Source organism: Typopeltis vanoorti, chromosome 1, assembly GCF_054136105.1.
Source record: "Typopeltis vanoorti isolate ZY-2024b chromosome 1, IOZ_Tvanoo_1.0, whole genome shotgun sequence".
In the NCBI taxonomy this organism is placed as follows: domain Eukaryota; kingdom Metazoa; phylum Arthropoda; class Arachnida; order Uropygi; family Thelyphonidae; genus Typopeltis; species Typopeltis vanoorti.
In genome coordinates, this window is record NC_143549.1 from 20,560,420 (window position 1) to 20,576,421 (window position 16,002).

General features: G+C 36.5%; 1 protein-coding gene across 1 annotated transcript in view; it reads left to right on the plus strand.

Moving 5' to 3' along the window:
- LOC150109821 (uncharacterized) overlaps positions 1-13,825 on the plus strand; it is a 185,953-nt gene extending 172,128 nt beyond the window's left edge. The window contains exons 15-16 of the mRNA XM_090414049.1: positions 6,175-6,372; positions 11,544-13,825. Coding sequence (XP_090270175.1) covers positions 6,175-6,372; positions 11,544-13,670 — 2,325 coding nt within the window. The 3' untranslated portion in view covers positions 13,671-13,825. The remainder of the gene's footprint in view (positions 1-6,174; positions 6,373-11,543) is intronic.
- Positions 13,826-16,002: the final 2,177 nt, after the last annotated feature.

Consider the following 16,002-nt stretch of genomic DNA (forward strand, 5'->3'; position numbering starts at 1 on the left):
TAACAGCATACATTTCCTAGGAAATGTGTTTTTACATTATGGAAAATACCAAAGAATAGCGATCAGAACTTTCCCCACCTTTGCAACGAGTTGCCCGTGTTTGTACTACGTTCTAGGACTACTTGCATTCAGCTCGCGCTAGTATTCGCCAATACTTTTATAGTTTTTTTATACTATATTCGGCATGAAACTCTCTGATTCCAATCTTTGAGTTTCTTATTCGGTTTTAAAATAATGTGGGATCTAATATCCCCTTAATTTAATTACTGTTAATTCTTAATTTAGATTTTTTCACATTTGTTTTGTCATATTTAATGTGATTTATGTAATATTTATAAATTGTGTTAAAATTATGTACTCATTATATAATAAACAAAAATATTTTTTTATTTATTCACTATATATATATATATATATATATGTTACCGCTAAAGTGCAGAAATCAGTTATTCTGCAGATTATCTAGGTATTGTGCAGATTAACTACGGTGATCCGTTAATGTGCGGAAAATTGTTTAATTTCTCAAATTACCTAGGTAATCTGCACATTACCTACTAGGCACTCGTTAAAGTGAAAATAAGATCTTTGCTGGAACAACAGCAACGTTTCTGTATGTTTAAATTAAGATAATGTTATTTATTTATTTTTTGATATCTAAAGAATCAAGTTAATACAATCAAACAATCAACAAATTAGTTGATATAATCAACCATCAATCAGTTAATATAATACAAGGAATCAAACGGTTTAAAATATTATTACAATTAAGAAAAAAAAACATATGATAAAATTATGTTTACTTATTAAAAAACCAAACTAAAAGTGGAGGGAGAGGGGGAAGGAGAAGGGAAAGGAAATGAGAGAATCAAACTTTTGAACTTTAACGATACGTTAATGTGCACATTACCTAGGTAAAATGCGGAAAACTCTTGATTCCGCACGTTAACGGAGCAAATCAGTTAATCTGCAGATTAGCTAGGTAATGTGCACATTAACGGTTTTCGCACTTTAGCGGTGACATATATATAAAATTTCGACCGAAGGGCGGAAAAAATAATCTTGGCCACACTCAAAAATTTGCTCGGGCCGGCGCTGAGTGTAAGCCAATTGTACGTTAGTACTGTGGACGAGTCCAGAATTTGCATAAGTCCAGAAATCCCGATCCAGAGATGAAACATGAAACTTTTTCAAGCTACTTCAGACCTCCAATAAGCGAGGAGGTGGTCACACCCTTGGTTGGAGTGCTGGTAAGTTTAGCTGCAACTAACAAACACTATCTGTACAAGTGGGGCTTTTACTATAATTCATGCTATGCGTCATCTGTTAATGCTCTCTTTCGAACTAAATAAGTTCAAGGCCAATAAAATAAATAAATCTAATATCAGGATATTATGAGCTATTAAGAGCCTCCGTAGCCTAGTCGGTATAGACGAGCCCTTTGGTCGGAAAGACCTGGGTTCGGTTCCCGTCAGTTACGCGAGGAACCTTTATCTGGTCTCTTTCGACTACAGGTGAGTAAGCCGGTCTCATATGGGGGGGGGGGAGTTTCACCCAGAAATTCGTTTTTTCATCCCTAAACATGGATTTACAGCATGAATACTTATGACAATACGTAGACGAGATAGGGCCCTTACCGCATGTCGTTATGCCCGTAGTTAACCATGAGGTACATCATGGTGGTCAACTCCGTAGATAGGAAAAGACACATCAATGGGATGGGAATAGCTATTAGGATATTCTGCCTGGCTAACTAATGTATCTGCTTTCCAAATCACAAGCTGTGCTTTCGAATCCCACCATAAGCATAGATGCTTCTGAGAGTCTTTACGTTATGCATGATTTTCAGTGACCGGTGTGAAACTGGCTTCTTGCTCACTAGAAAAATGAAGCAGCTTGAAAAAAAAAGTTCCATGTTTGGTCTCCTACAGTGGTTTCCTTCTTCTTCATGTAGCTCCCTCAATGAGTGGGTGCAGCACCATGTTCTTCCAGTTCTCTCTGTTGGTGGCTTCCTTTTTGTTTCTGCATAGCCATGTGATCCTGTCCATGATCTTATATCTTCAAGTCATGTCCTTCGTCTTTTGTCTCTTGATCCTTTTTCCATAATTTTTCCTTCTAAAACTGTTAATATCCTCTGTCCTGCTGAACCTCTCAGTACATGTCTCGCCAATCTCATCTTTCTCTGGATCATTTCCTGTAAAAAAAACTCTCTGTGTTCTCATTCTCTGTAGGACATCTGTATTTGTCACATGTTCTGTCCATGGGATTTTCAGAGCTCTCCTATAGCACCACATTTCAAAGTATCTGTTGTCTTACTCTCTTCTTGAATATCCAGGTCTAACTTCCATATGTGAAAATTAGCCAAACTAACTTTCTTATCATTCTTTTCTTTGTCTCGATACTCACAGAACTTCTGTGCAAATCTTTATTTTTCCAGAAGGCATCTTTAGCAATGGCTGTTCTTATTTTTATTTCTTTATCTTGCTTTCCATCTGCAGTGAAGTAGGTACCTAAATATTTGTATTCTGTTGTATGTTCGATTTTCATATTGTTTATGAATATTTCTGCCTCAGATTTGTTTTCTTCGAGATTTTCATAAATTTGATCTTTTTTGCATTTATATCAAATCCAAATTCTTTACCTTCTTCAGTTAGTAGCTGCAGTAATTTAATTAATTTATTTCGGTTTTCTGCTATTAGAAAGATATCACCAGCATATCTAAGATTGTTGTATTTTATATCATTGATACTAATTCCTATTTTTTGTTTTTCAATCTTTTTCATCACTGTCTCACTATAGATATTAAATAGATTTGGTGAAAGGATACAGCCTTGTCTAACTCCTCTTTTTATTTTCACTACAGATGCCTAGGAGTTGAACAGCTGCATTTTCTGTTCGGTGTAAATCACTTTTATTATCTTAAATACATGATCTTCTATGTCTAATTTATCTAATATATTGAACATTTTAGTATGTTTTACCCGGTCAAAAGCCTTCTGAAAGTCTATGAAGCATATGTAAATGTTCCTGTTTCTTTTAAGTGATCTTTCTATTAGTATTTTTAGTTCCTGGATAGCATTAATGGTTCCCATTCCTCTTCTGAAGCCTTTCTGTTGTTCACTCAATTCACCGATTAAAGCTCTTTCAATTTGTTTGTTAACAATGATTAAAATAATTTTAGATGTATGGGATATTAGGCTCACAGTTCTGTAATCCTCGCAATTCTGTGCATTTTTTTCTTTGGAATTAGTATGCAGATAGATTTTGTAAAAACTTCAGGTAATTCTATGGTTTTATAGCTGTTCTGAATGGATTCCACTAAATACTTGTTATTATTGCCAGTCAAAGCCTTCAGCAGATCAGTCGGGATATCATCGAACCCAGGAGATGTATTATTAGGAAGATTCTTAATTACATGTTCTGTCTCCTTTCTTGTCGGTAAAGTGGTATCTGTTGTTACGTTTAACTTAAGGTATCCTGAATCATCTATCACGTTACCATTATCATCATCATAAAGATTTAAGTACTCCACCCATCTTCCATTTATCTTTACCTTATCAATGAGTATGTTTCCATCTTTGTCCTTGATGTTATTAGACTGTGTATGTTGTGCTCTTCTATTAAGTTCTTTCACTTTCAGGAATGCTTCTCTGGTTCTGTTTCTATTTTGTAATTCTTCTATCTCAGTGCACTGCCTATTTGTCCAGTTGTCTTTCAGTCTTATGCATAACTGTTTGATTCTTTTATCCAATGTTTTATATCTTAATCTTTCTTCTTCATTTGCTCCTCTTTTCCATGTTCTTCTTTCATCAATAAGGTTGATTACTTCTTGTGTTATCCATGGAAAAGAGGAGCAAATGAAGAAGAAATATTAAGATTGGTTTTAATCCTTTTTCCCAAGTAAGCAAACAAGCAGGTAAATCAAGTTTGGCCTGAAGTATTTTCAGGTCTGAGGCAACTCGTAGTAAAGGCGGAGTAAGCTCTGATCACTTTCCTTAGTATCTCTCATAATGCAAAGCACATCTCCTTGAGGACATGTATGATGCTATGCATTAAAGGCAGGACCACTACCCAGCCCGGATTCGACCTTTATTGAGGTGTCATCATTTGGAGACAGACCCTGGGATGCCAAGATTGAAGTAATGCAGAACTTATAAATTTTACCTGTACAAGTTGCCACAAGGTGCTTTGACCTTATTAATTAAAAATCTCAGGATGAGAGAAAGATGTAGAAAGTTTTTTTACCTTGGATATACTAAATGTTAAAGATACCAAGCAATTTTATAAACTTGGTTTTAATCCTTTTTCCCAAGTAAGCAAACAAGCAGGTAAGTCAAGTCTGCGCCTGAAGTTTGCGCCTGGTTCCCACTGATGAGACCTCAATAAAGGTCGAAACCGGTCTGGGTAGTGGCCCTTCCCTTAATGCATAGCATCATACATGTCCATAACGAGATGTGCTTTGCATTATGGGAAATATGGGAGATATATAAGGAAAGTGATCAGATCTTACTCCACCTAAAGGTGGAGTAAGATCTGATCACTTTCCACGAGTTGCCTCAGACCTGAAAATACTTCAGGCGCAAACTTGACTTACCTACTTGTTTTCTTACTTGGGAAAAAGGATTAAAACCAAGTTTCTAAAATTGCTTGGTATCTTTAACGTATAGTATACCCAAGGTAAAAAAAAAAAAAAAACTTTCTACATAGTTCTGAAACATTTTCATGAAATTTTGATTTTACTATTGGATTTTGTACCATTTACAGATCCCATTTAAGAGGTTGACTTCTTTAAATTTGTATTGTTTTCAGGGAATATTCATCTTCATTAAGACCAGTCTATGATCAGATCCACAGGCAGCACTTGGCATCACCTTTGAGTTCCGTATTCCATTGAAGTAACGTTTACTGACCACAGCATAATCTAATTGATTTTTGTATCTTCCATCTGGACTTTCCCATGTGTATCTTGATGTTGGTTTTTGTTCAAAATAAGTGTTAGTTACGATGAGACTGTGCTTGTTACAGAAATCAATCAGTTTTTTGTCCTCTGTCATTCCGAATTCCAAGTTCAAATGGACCCACGTGTGTAGATGTTCTCTCTCTCTCTCTCTCTCTGATCCAAATTTTGCATTCCAGTTACCCATTGCACAAATAACTCGATCTTTCTTGCCTTCAACTTCCTTTATACACCATTCTATTTCATCACATGTTATCTATTTCTGCTTCCTCATTTTGTTTTGTAGCAGCATATATTTGAATGATCAGCATATATCTAGATTTAGACTTCACAAGAATTGCCATTACTCTATCTGATTTTTTGATATGGATAAAGTTTTTATTAGTTTTCTTCTCTACAAGGAACGCTACACCTCTCCTTGATATTTCACCATCTGACGTATATACTTTATATATCTTGCCATTTGGAAGTTCTGATGATCCTTTCCAAAGGGATCTCTCCATCTCTCTCATCACGTTAGCCAATTTCCCACCTTTATTCAATCCTCTTACATTCCAAGTAACAATATTCAAGCAAATTCTGCGTTGAGTTTTTTTTTTATAGCTAACCAACGAGAGCTGCGGTCCTCCATTCATATTGTGGGATTGGACGGTTCTGGAGGCCCATTCCGTAAAATATGCCGCTATTTATTTTCTGTTTAGACAGGTTGCTTTACATAGCGGCATTTTTTACGGAATGGGCCGCTAGAACCATCCAACCCCATAATATGAATGGAGGACCGCAGCTGTCGTTGGTAAGCGGGTCCCATGGACCTAGCCGGGAGGCCTGCCAAGTAGTGCCACCGATCATCACCCTCATCCACCACCGAGGGGACGCCAGATGCGCCGTGAAAATACCCAGCGACCGGAGAGGTTTCCTATAACGCAGAATTTACAGGCGATCAAGTTTTAATGATTCATAGGTGGAAATTCCATTGAAAAAGAGTTTTTTTCTGACTCGGGAGAGTTACTTTGCATATTATCACAGCATCAAATAATTTTTACTGTTATTTTAGAAACGCCTCATTATGGATAATGTGACGTTCACAAACACTGATCTATTCTGGACTCATCATTCAAGACTGACTGTTTAATCCTAATTAGAAAGATCTTCAAGAATTTTTTTTTTTTTTCAGTGAACTATTTTATGCCACATCGTCAATATCGTTCTTTCTATTGCAGTGGGCAAAGATCGTGGTAGTTCTGGAGAGAGCTATTGCTCAGAAGGCAGCCAAAGAGTACGTCGAGATTTATTCCATCAAAATGCCTACTCCAGAAACAAAAGAAGGTCCCGATGAAGAAATTCGTGGTGTTCTCGTAATCAAAAGTAAGCCGAAATCTAAAGCTAAAGAGCGTAAAGGAGCTTTGTTGAATTGGAAGGTAAGTTTTATGAAAATGCTCTAGTTCAAAGATGAGAAATAAACGAAATATATAGTGTATATTTTATATATACATACCGTTTGTTTTTTAATACAGGAGAAAAAAATAACACGCACAAGGCAATACATCATACAGTTAACATAAGCGCTTTTATTTCTGTTTGGCACCAAAGGATACAAGAATATCTGTTGCATGTCAAAAGACACATATCGGCCACTAAATTAGAAAATTTATTTAATTTATGGTTTTCGTATATACTGACCTCTTCAATTCCCTGTGCATAGTTCGGTGAGATGTGGTTCTGTTTGTGCGTACAAGCCTTCTCAGATGAACGAGATCTTCTCAGATCTCGTTCCTGACACACTGTCTTAGGACCACGGTTACGCCTCTTATACGAGCAACGTGAGCTATTTTTCCATGGATTAAACACCCGGGAAATCTCACATTTTGAGAAACCAGTCAGCTATGTTGTTTTCAAGATCGTGGCTTTAGCGAGACGGGCTTCCAAAATAAGTCCTTTATCGAACTCCGATAGATTCTTTGTTTTTCCTATTGTGATCAACAATACTCTTGACGATTACTTACCAGCAGCATGCATTCTTAAATAGAACACGTTGTGAAGCACGTGACCAATATTTTGCATATACGCTACATAAGTGATGTTTACGTAAATCTGCACAAAGGTTTCTAATTTAGTGTTCGGAATCTGTAGCATATCACACAAATATTCAGTGGCATGCGTGTAGCTTTTCGTATCCAGGATTTGAGTTGAACGGAGCAAATAATCCAAATAGTTTCTCCAAGCTGGTCACTGATAAGGGTAGGTTTTCTCAGCATATCCTCAATTGTGAAACATCATTTTCAAAGCCCTGTTTCTGGGAGCAAAATGTGACAATTCTGTCTGATGTATTTATTTTTCTTTGCTAATAATATTGCCTGGGAGATAGCATTAATTGGCTTAGGCTCGTTAATTTTAAAGTTGGTAAATTGGTAAGATATGAAAAGTTGGATTTCTAAATATTTGAATCAGCGAACAGTTTCGACCAACTAGTATTTAAGATAATTCTGAAACTTGCTTGGAAATCAAGAAAAAATGGACAGTGCGAAGCTGATCAGATTGTAACATCTGATGCAGAAACGCAGCACCCAGTGGCTCCTCATATTAAGGCATATGAGGAGCCACTGGGTGCTGCGACTGGAAAAGAATGCTTGACGCAAAAGAGTCACGTGATATTGCACATTGTCATCGCTTCATTCATAAAATTTCAAATTACGTGATATCAGGTTACATACTAGAAATTGATGATGTTCAAAATAATGCGACGTGGGCTCTGAGTGTCTGGAGTGTTATGGTAGTACTGCATGATTAACTTTGCACTATTTCTAGCTTCCTGTTCCCGATTCTTTGTCATGCAAATATGTTGGTCAAATCTTGTATTCAGATGAACTATTAACTGTATCAATTCACTTAGATATTCTTGGTCTTGTTTTGGGTCTTTTTCCAGTCATTCTGGGAATAAAAAGTTTTGGAATTCCTCTCCCATTCTGTTTAGTACCATATATTCTTATGAGTAATATGGTTTGCCATTACATCCTTAGATTTCCTTAGAATTTTTGAGTAATATCATTTCCCTGAAGTTGGTTACAAGCCAAAATGAAGTAATTCTCGTGGGTGGTGGGGATCTTGGCCTTCAGATCGTCACTAGAAATGCCATTTCCTCCAATCCAGATGCTGGTTCTACCGCCAAATATTCGGTCATGAGAATCCTGTCTGTTTACTCTAGGCTGCCCACGTGAAGGTGACATTTAGTGTGGAGAGAGAGAAAATCTATAAAACAATATATTTCTTACAGAAAAAACAAAAGAAACAATAGATATTGGAGAGTTACATGACCAACTGCTGAGAGATTATTATTATGAACTCTGGAAAGAAATAAATCAGAATTATTATTTAATAATGTTTGTTAGAAAATGTAACTGATAATAATTTCCCAAATAACATTACATCGGAAGAATTAAATGAAGCACTAAAAGAAATGAAAAATAAAATAAAATAAGATAAAATCCCAATCCAACTTATAAAATAGGAAATAAATTTCACTGACGATTTCTTACTTTAATAAACAAATAACACACGATGAATACCCAATGATTGGGACCATGTAACTGTGATTCCCATCTTTAAAATAAGGAAGTAATAAGAACTGTGACAGCTACAGAGGAATAAGTTTTTAAATAAGATTATTACTGAAGAACTGAATCCACCATATACTAGAAAAAATGATAAAGAATAGAATGACTTTAGAAGAAGAAGATCCTATATTCAGCCTCAAACTACTAATTGAGAAAAGAAGGGAATTCAACTTAGAATCGCATCTGGCATTCAGAGATTACAAAAAAATAAATAAATGAAAATAAAATAACTTTTCACGATATAGACGAATATAAATTCGTTGATATACTAAAAATCACTTGCCTATGCATTTCTTATAACTATTTTACAGCCTACGAGAAAACAATTATAAACATAAAAAGAGGACAAGAACAAGACAAACATTCGAAGTAAAAGGAGGTCTTAGACAAAGATACTCCTTTGTCCAACGTTATTGGGAACACATATGAACGAAATAATCAAAGCATGGAAATTAACCAAGAAAAAAGGAATTCAAATAGAAAATAATTTTATCTTAGATATCTCATTTTTTGCAGATGACCAAGTGATATTTGGAACAACTAAAGACAATTTACGAAAAGCTGTATATAAACGGAATTTAATAACAAAACAAAATAATATGTCAGTCTCTCAAGAAAAACCTAAAGCTATGGCATTCTGAGGAAGAATGTCCATCCGAACTAAAATAATAATAGATAATAAAATAATGAAATGAACAATTTTAATTATTCTGTAAATTAAGTTACAATGAAGATTTAGACGTTTCCAACGAAATTATCACATTTTTCTAAGTAAATGGAATAATAAACAATACATTAAGGCTAGTAAAAGTTACAAAAAAAGTAGACTAAGAATGTATAATATTTTATCAAAATCAACATTATTATATGGAAGTAAAGGACGGACAATAAGAGAAAGATATAAGAAAATGGTTGTATCAGAAATGAAATTTATGACAAGAACAGCGAGATATACAAGACCAGATAAAAAGAGAAATGAAGACACACTTAAAGAACTAAACCAAACACCAGCCATGGAAACCACAGAAAAATGCCGAACCAAATGGAAAGGGCAGCATTCAGAGCGAACGGCATATGACAGAATAACCAGGAAAATGGTGAAACAAACCAAAGGGTGGAAGAAACAGATAAAATGTTGGACAGAGAGCGAAACAGGCCACTTAGCCTAGATTCGTGATAGGAGGAAGAAGCAGAAGAATAGTTTACATTCTTAGATCAGCTCTGCCATCCTTGAATACTAACAATGTCCAGTTCCATCTTAATACCGTTAATTTTCAGTCACAAATTATTCTGTCATTGATTCTATCTGTTCGCTCCCTTAATATTTTGCAGTGGCCTTCAGTCTTTGATCAAGTGTTTTATTTTTAATCCGTCTCTCAGATTCTTAAGTTAAATTTGGTTTGACCAGCGTCTTGTATATAGCTAGTGGAGTGCTAATGACTGATTTCTCTCTCATTCCATGGAAATTTATTCAGTATCTCCCTATCATATCAACTTGCTTATTATATTAGTATATTTCTATATTTAGTTTGTCATCTTCATTAAGTATTGTGTGGCTAAATATGATAACTTACTTGTTCCATAGGTTCTCCATTGAGAATACAGTTGATGTTTTCCATGTTTTTGCCTATTTTCATAGTTTTTTCCCTTTTATTGGTAATTTTCATATCAAATTTGTTATATCATATATTTTAATTTTGTTACAGAATACTGCAGACTTGTACTGGATTTATTTAGGAGTGCAACGGCCTCTGCTTAAAGTAAAGAGACGAGATATCCAATTTAGACATCAGGTTTAATGCCACTTTTTCTTCAGAATGCCAGTATCTACACAGATTATGATTAACTACGGAAATGACGTACTTGCACGTGATGTTACATTAAACTTTTCCAGTACTTAGTCTAACAGCTGATTTACAATTAAATATAGGCCACACATGTTTCTCTTTTAATCTCCCGTTTATTCCATCACTGCCTTTTTGAAATCTACAAACTTAAATCCAGGTTATATTCTCATTATTTCTCAACTGTTTGTCTCCAAATGAAAATGTGAATGCTCAACCTCTCGAGTTTGTTTTAATAAGCTTATTTATTCACAAGTTTCCCAGGAGTTAACTCAGAAATGCATCAAGCTGTCATTTTCGGTCTCAGTTGCTTCAAGAATTTCTTAAATATCCTCGTTCAATACTATTAATAGTTTACCTCCAAAAAAAAAAAAAAAAAAAACGGTCGCAGATATTATTTTTGGCACTCGTATTGTGGTTTGTGATTCAGTAGCAGGAAAGCAATACTTCGATAGACCAGAGCTAGTCTGGTTTAATGTATTCCGAACAGCAATGTAATAATGTAAATAGTTTCCTAAAAAACGTGAATACGAAAGAAAACTGCTTCAGCTGCTCTTCGGCTTCATCGAAAAGTGGACATGTTATGGAATGCTTTTTACATTCCATGATTTTTTCCACGAATTAAGCAGTTTATTTCATTCCACTCTCATTGCTTTTTTTTTTTACTTTGATGTTTTGAAATATCCTAAAAGTAAACTTAAACTGCCATGATGTGGCATTTTCAGTAATTGATAAGTGGGAATTAATACATGAAACCAAAAAAAGTTTTTGATAACAGCACTTATTAAACCTCTGATGTATTAAAAAGTGGAGTCGGCTGTGCTGTGCGATATATCCTTTACTTTCTGAGAGAATGTAGCCCTTTTCCAAAAACTTAAAAGTTTTTCGCTTCCTGGGTATCTTGCCTAGTATTGACCAAATATGGCAGCGTATATGCAAACATCGTTCCATGAAATTACGAAGCCCAGATTTTATTTTGCAAGGTAAAGCTAACTTTTTGCTCTGAGTTCTCTGGTTACTCTCTACTAACGAGTGCATTTGTCATACTTATCATTACACTATTTATTGCACTATAAGTATTCTGTTGCCTGTTGATTATTTCATTGCTTTGTCCTTTTTTTTTAATATTTACAGAGAGTGGGTAAAAAGATTGTATACGAATTACGGCAAGTCGGAGGAAGTGCGGAGAAGGTGAGAAAGAAATACAATCTCTTCCGTTCCGCCACTAGGATGCCAAAGGAACAGCCACCTGAAGCAATTCCAGTCACTTGTGGCGATCCCACTAGCACGAACACATCAGTCGCCACTTCGGCCGCATTAACCACCGCGGGCAATATCCTGAAGAAAAAGACAACTCCTGGTATAAGCAGTCTATTTGCTGACATCGATCCAAATGAAGACATCGATCCAAATGCTATACCCGAACCCGATGTAAACAATCGTTTTGACAACGTGCTTAAACAAATCAGCTTTAACAGCAACATCGCCATGGGTAGAGACATCATCCTTCCTGAAAATTTCGCTCCACTCGAGGAAATTGACGATCCTGATGGACCCGGTTCCTCCGAAAATGAATATAGAAAACCAAATATGAACATTGAAAGTAATCAGCCACATGTAACGGAACTCAGCAGCAACACAGGAATTCAGAGCACTCTACCTTCCGTAACAGGATTTGGAACCAGCATTAGCATTCCAAGCACTCTACCACCTATAACGGGGCTCAGCACGAATACAGGTATGCAAAGTGTCCAACCATCTGTAATAGGACTTGGCACTAACATAGGCATGCACAGCACCCATCCTTCTGTAATAGGACTTGGCGCTAACGTGGGTATGCTTAGCGCCCAGTCATCTGTAACAGGACCTGGCAGTAATGTAGTAATTCAGAGCATCCATCCCCCTATGACAGGACTCAATAATATGAATGCGAGCATTCAAAACACTTTTCCCCCTGTGCCAGGATACAGCATCAGCCTCCAGTCGCGCCTTCCACCAGATCTGCCACTTCCTCCAGATTACAGAAGTCTAGGAAGCTCACCGATGACGTCTAATCTAGGTTTCAACTCTCCACTCTCTCCCCAAATTGTGTCATATGTCCCTGTAGGAGACAGTTCCCAATCTAATCCCGTCCTTCCTCAGGTTCTTCCGACACTCATCCCGCAATCTCATTTGGAAGGTACGTTTAGCCAACTTCCAGTTGAACAGTACTACCAACGAGTTGACACTTATCATGACGACAGAACAAAAGAACTGTTAAGGGAGCAACCTCAAACCCTTCAAGAGATTCGCCGCTGGGAAACCAATGCAATTCAACCAACAAGCGAGCCACTCCAGCAAACTGCTAATTTTGAATCTAGTTTAGGACTGCAGGCATATAAACATTATGAACAAAGTGAATCCATCCCTAGGCAAGAGTCGATGACAGAGAAAAGTGAAGAAACAGTCGATTCTAGAACAAAAGTAGTGCCTCGAAGTACCCCCGAACACATCGACAAAGGGATTGACGGCTCTGTTCATCAGCTCCCAGAACAAGAAGGTTTAAAAGAAGTTAAGGAGGAAGTTTTTACCAAAACAAATGTCGCTGATGTCCAAGGTTTCCAAAAAGAAAGCCTTGCCATTCCTTCTGCTGGCTGTTTTCTAGAACCCATTGACCCTAAATATGAGCGTTCTGAATCCGAAAAGGAAGGCGTACAGTACTGTAAGAAACATCACAGACAGAGTAGGAAGAAGAAACGAAAGAAGCTTCCGAAGTTGATTGGTCGTAACAAGGTCGCGGCCGTCACCAAAGCACCTACAACCCCTGATGACGATGGTTCAAGTCCCGACTGTGAACTAGGATCCTCCCACGACCATCGCATCTCTCTGAACGTTGAAGCGAAAGTGAGTTCAAAATCGAATTTAGCCACTCAGAAAAAGAAACGGAAACAGCACAAAGTCAGGACTCTGCAACAGATTGAGGAGTGTAAGGAAAGCGATCTGACGGAGGATGCGGCCGAACCACAGAACGATGGAGTTCTAAAGACCAAACAAAGACGCTGCAGGTCATCAAGACCGCGACCAAAAACTTGCCATCGACATGCCAAAGGACGCATCAATTCCTCGCAATCATCGTCAGATTCGGATGATGATAAAGTCACAAATCGTCCAACTCTTAGCCTCCCATGGCAGCAAGAGGGGATCCATCAAGGTTATCCCATTGACGTCGTACCTACTTCTGTAGCGGCATGGAAAGATCCTGCTCAAGATGCTGGCATGTGAAAAAAATCGCCTTTTCACGGGCTCTATAACATGTAAAAAATTTGTAAGTGCAGCACATTTACTGTGATACATCTTTGGTGACACCTATGGACCTTGTCTGAAGCCTTTAGCTGCGTCAGACATTTACCCAATCAGGCAGTGCTGTGTGAATCGTACAGCAGACTTACAACGATGATGATGATAATGAATGTACATTAAAAACAGGAAATATAAATTTCGATCTTTGTCAGCTTTTTTTTGTCAAATAAAAAAAAAACACTCACTTAAAATAAGTCTTGTGTAACCAGTGGGCCAACTATAATTTCATTAGGCAACACCCTTGAGGAAGTAGGAGAGATTGCGCTTTTGCAAAAATGTGGAACAATAGAAAGTAATTCTATAAATTTATTACGTAATTTAATTTTTTTTCTTTTTTCCCCTAACTTTAAAAAAATTATCACTTTTGTTTTCTAATACAATTTATACATTTGGTAAAATCCTCATGAGACTAATAACAGTGTGGTTTGCAAATGGATCATCAGTTTTTTCTTTTAAAATAAATAAACAAATAAAATAAAATAAATGTGCACATTCGCTTATTAGAATTTAATGTAACTTCGAACACAACCTTGACAGATTTAATCTATGACCTTTTCACTTGCAGAATTCCAGATTCCAATCAAATGGTTATCAAAGGGTGCGGCGCGAGTTTTACTAGGCATATGCCACGAAACGGTGGATGTTATGTTATTGCAAATAAACGAAAATAAATGAATAATTTTGTTTCAAATAACTATTACTTAACTGTTATACGTAATAGGAGATAAGTATAGTAGTCATGAAAGAATCATCTCCTTTCTCTGTCTTTTTTTTTTTTTACTTTTTTTAATGTATTTCCATGTGTACTATCTCCATTTTTAGTTACAGTTACAGGGTTGATTATATATCTTTATTTATAGGAATTTTACCTCACTTCTGCGTAACATTTTCTGGTGACAATGCCTAAATATTAAAAAAGAAAATCAAAAAAAGAAAAATATTTTATTATATTTATTTTCGCTTGTTTAAACAAAAATAAATTAAATGCCTTGCAATCAAAGATTTGAGTAATTAACGAGAAACATGATTTTATCATTTCTTATACAGAAGCTCTGTTTCGTTGGTCAGTGGATGGCAAACAACTGAATTTTCTGTTCAACTGAGAAAAGTCTCTCGCGTTTCTTGTTCTTTGTATTAATGCCAAAACACCCAATTCGATTTATCGATAACATTCTTACTGCTCCGTTCACTATTGCTGAATATACAAATACACAAAACTTTAGTACCGAAAGTTCACCATATTTTAGTTACAGATCGTGCTCCAAATGAAATTCTGCGAGTTGTTACCCGTGCGTAGGTTTGATCGTAGCATCAGGCAACCCATCATAAGGATTGTGCACCCATTCGTACTCGTCGATGGACAGCAAGTGAGAATAAGTATTGTTTCATTATATCCTCAAGCGCTAAGATCAGTTCAGATGTGATTTCTCCGTCTGTAGCTGCCTCGGAAGCTAGAGGAAAGAAACATTAGAAATTGCTTCTTTTCCAGTTGTGATTTTCACATTTTTTAAGAAACTGTAGAGTTTATCACTCCATCCATTTGCTTCTTTCCCTTGCATACTTGCCTTGCCTTCCCTCATGTCAAATGTCATCCCATTCAGGAAGTTGACTATTATGGATAAATACCTCAGATCCATATTGTACATTAGAAACATAAAATGCTAAGGCTCCAAGCTCTTCACCTCGCAATTAATTTCCTATGTCTGTAGATGCATGCCTGCTGGGCCGGTTTGTCTGTTTTGAGAGACGATAAACCCGTTTCCCGAAGAAAAACCATCCATTTTCGAATGAGGCCGGCTAACTCACCTTTGGACTGAAAGTCGTGATAAAGGTTCCTCACGTCATAGACGGTATTCGAACCCAAGTCTTTCGAAATAAAGGATTATGTAACACCAACTGAGCAATGGAGGCTCGATACTCGCCTTTGGGACATTTAAATGATTGACAATATCGATAGTCAAACAGGCAAGTTTTCGCACCAACCAACGTCATCTAACCGAGCAGAATAGTCTAGATTTTAGAGAATATTTAACAGCTCATTCCTCAGTTCACAAAACTTTTTATCTCTCGATTGTCAGAGAATATCATTGTGAAAAAACCCAAGTATCGTGATGAGATCCCACTTCCTGAAGCAGCCGTCTGAGAGGTTGTATTATGAAACCTTGATATTACTTAGTTGACCATTTTAACAAATGAGTCCAAAACACTTTTGAGTTGGCTTGAAAAGTCTTCGCCTCCCAGACTGATTCATACA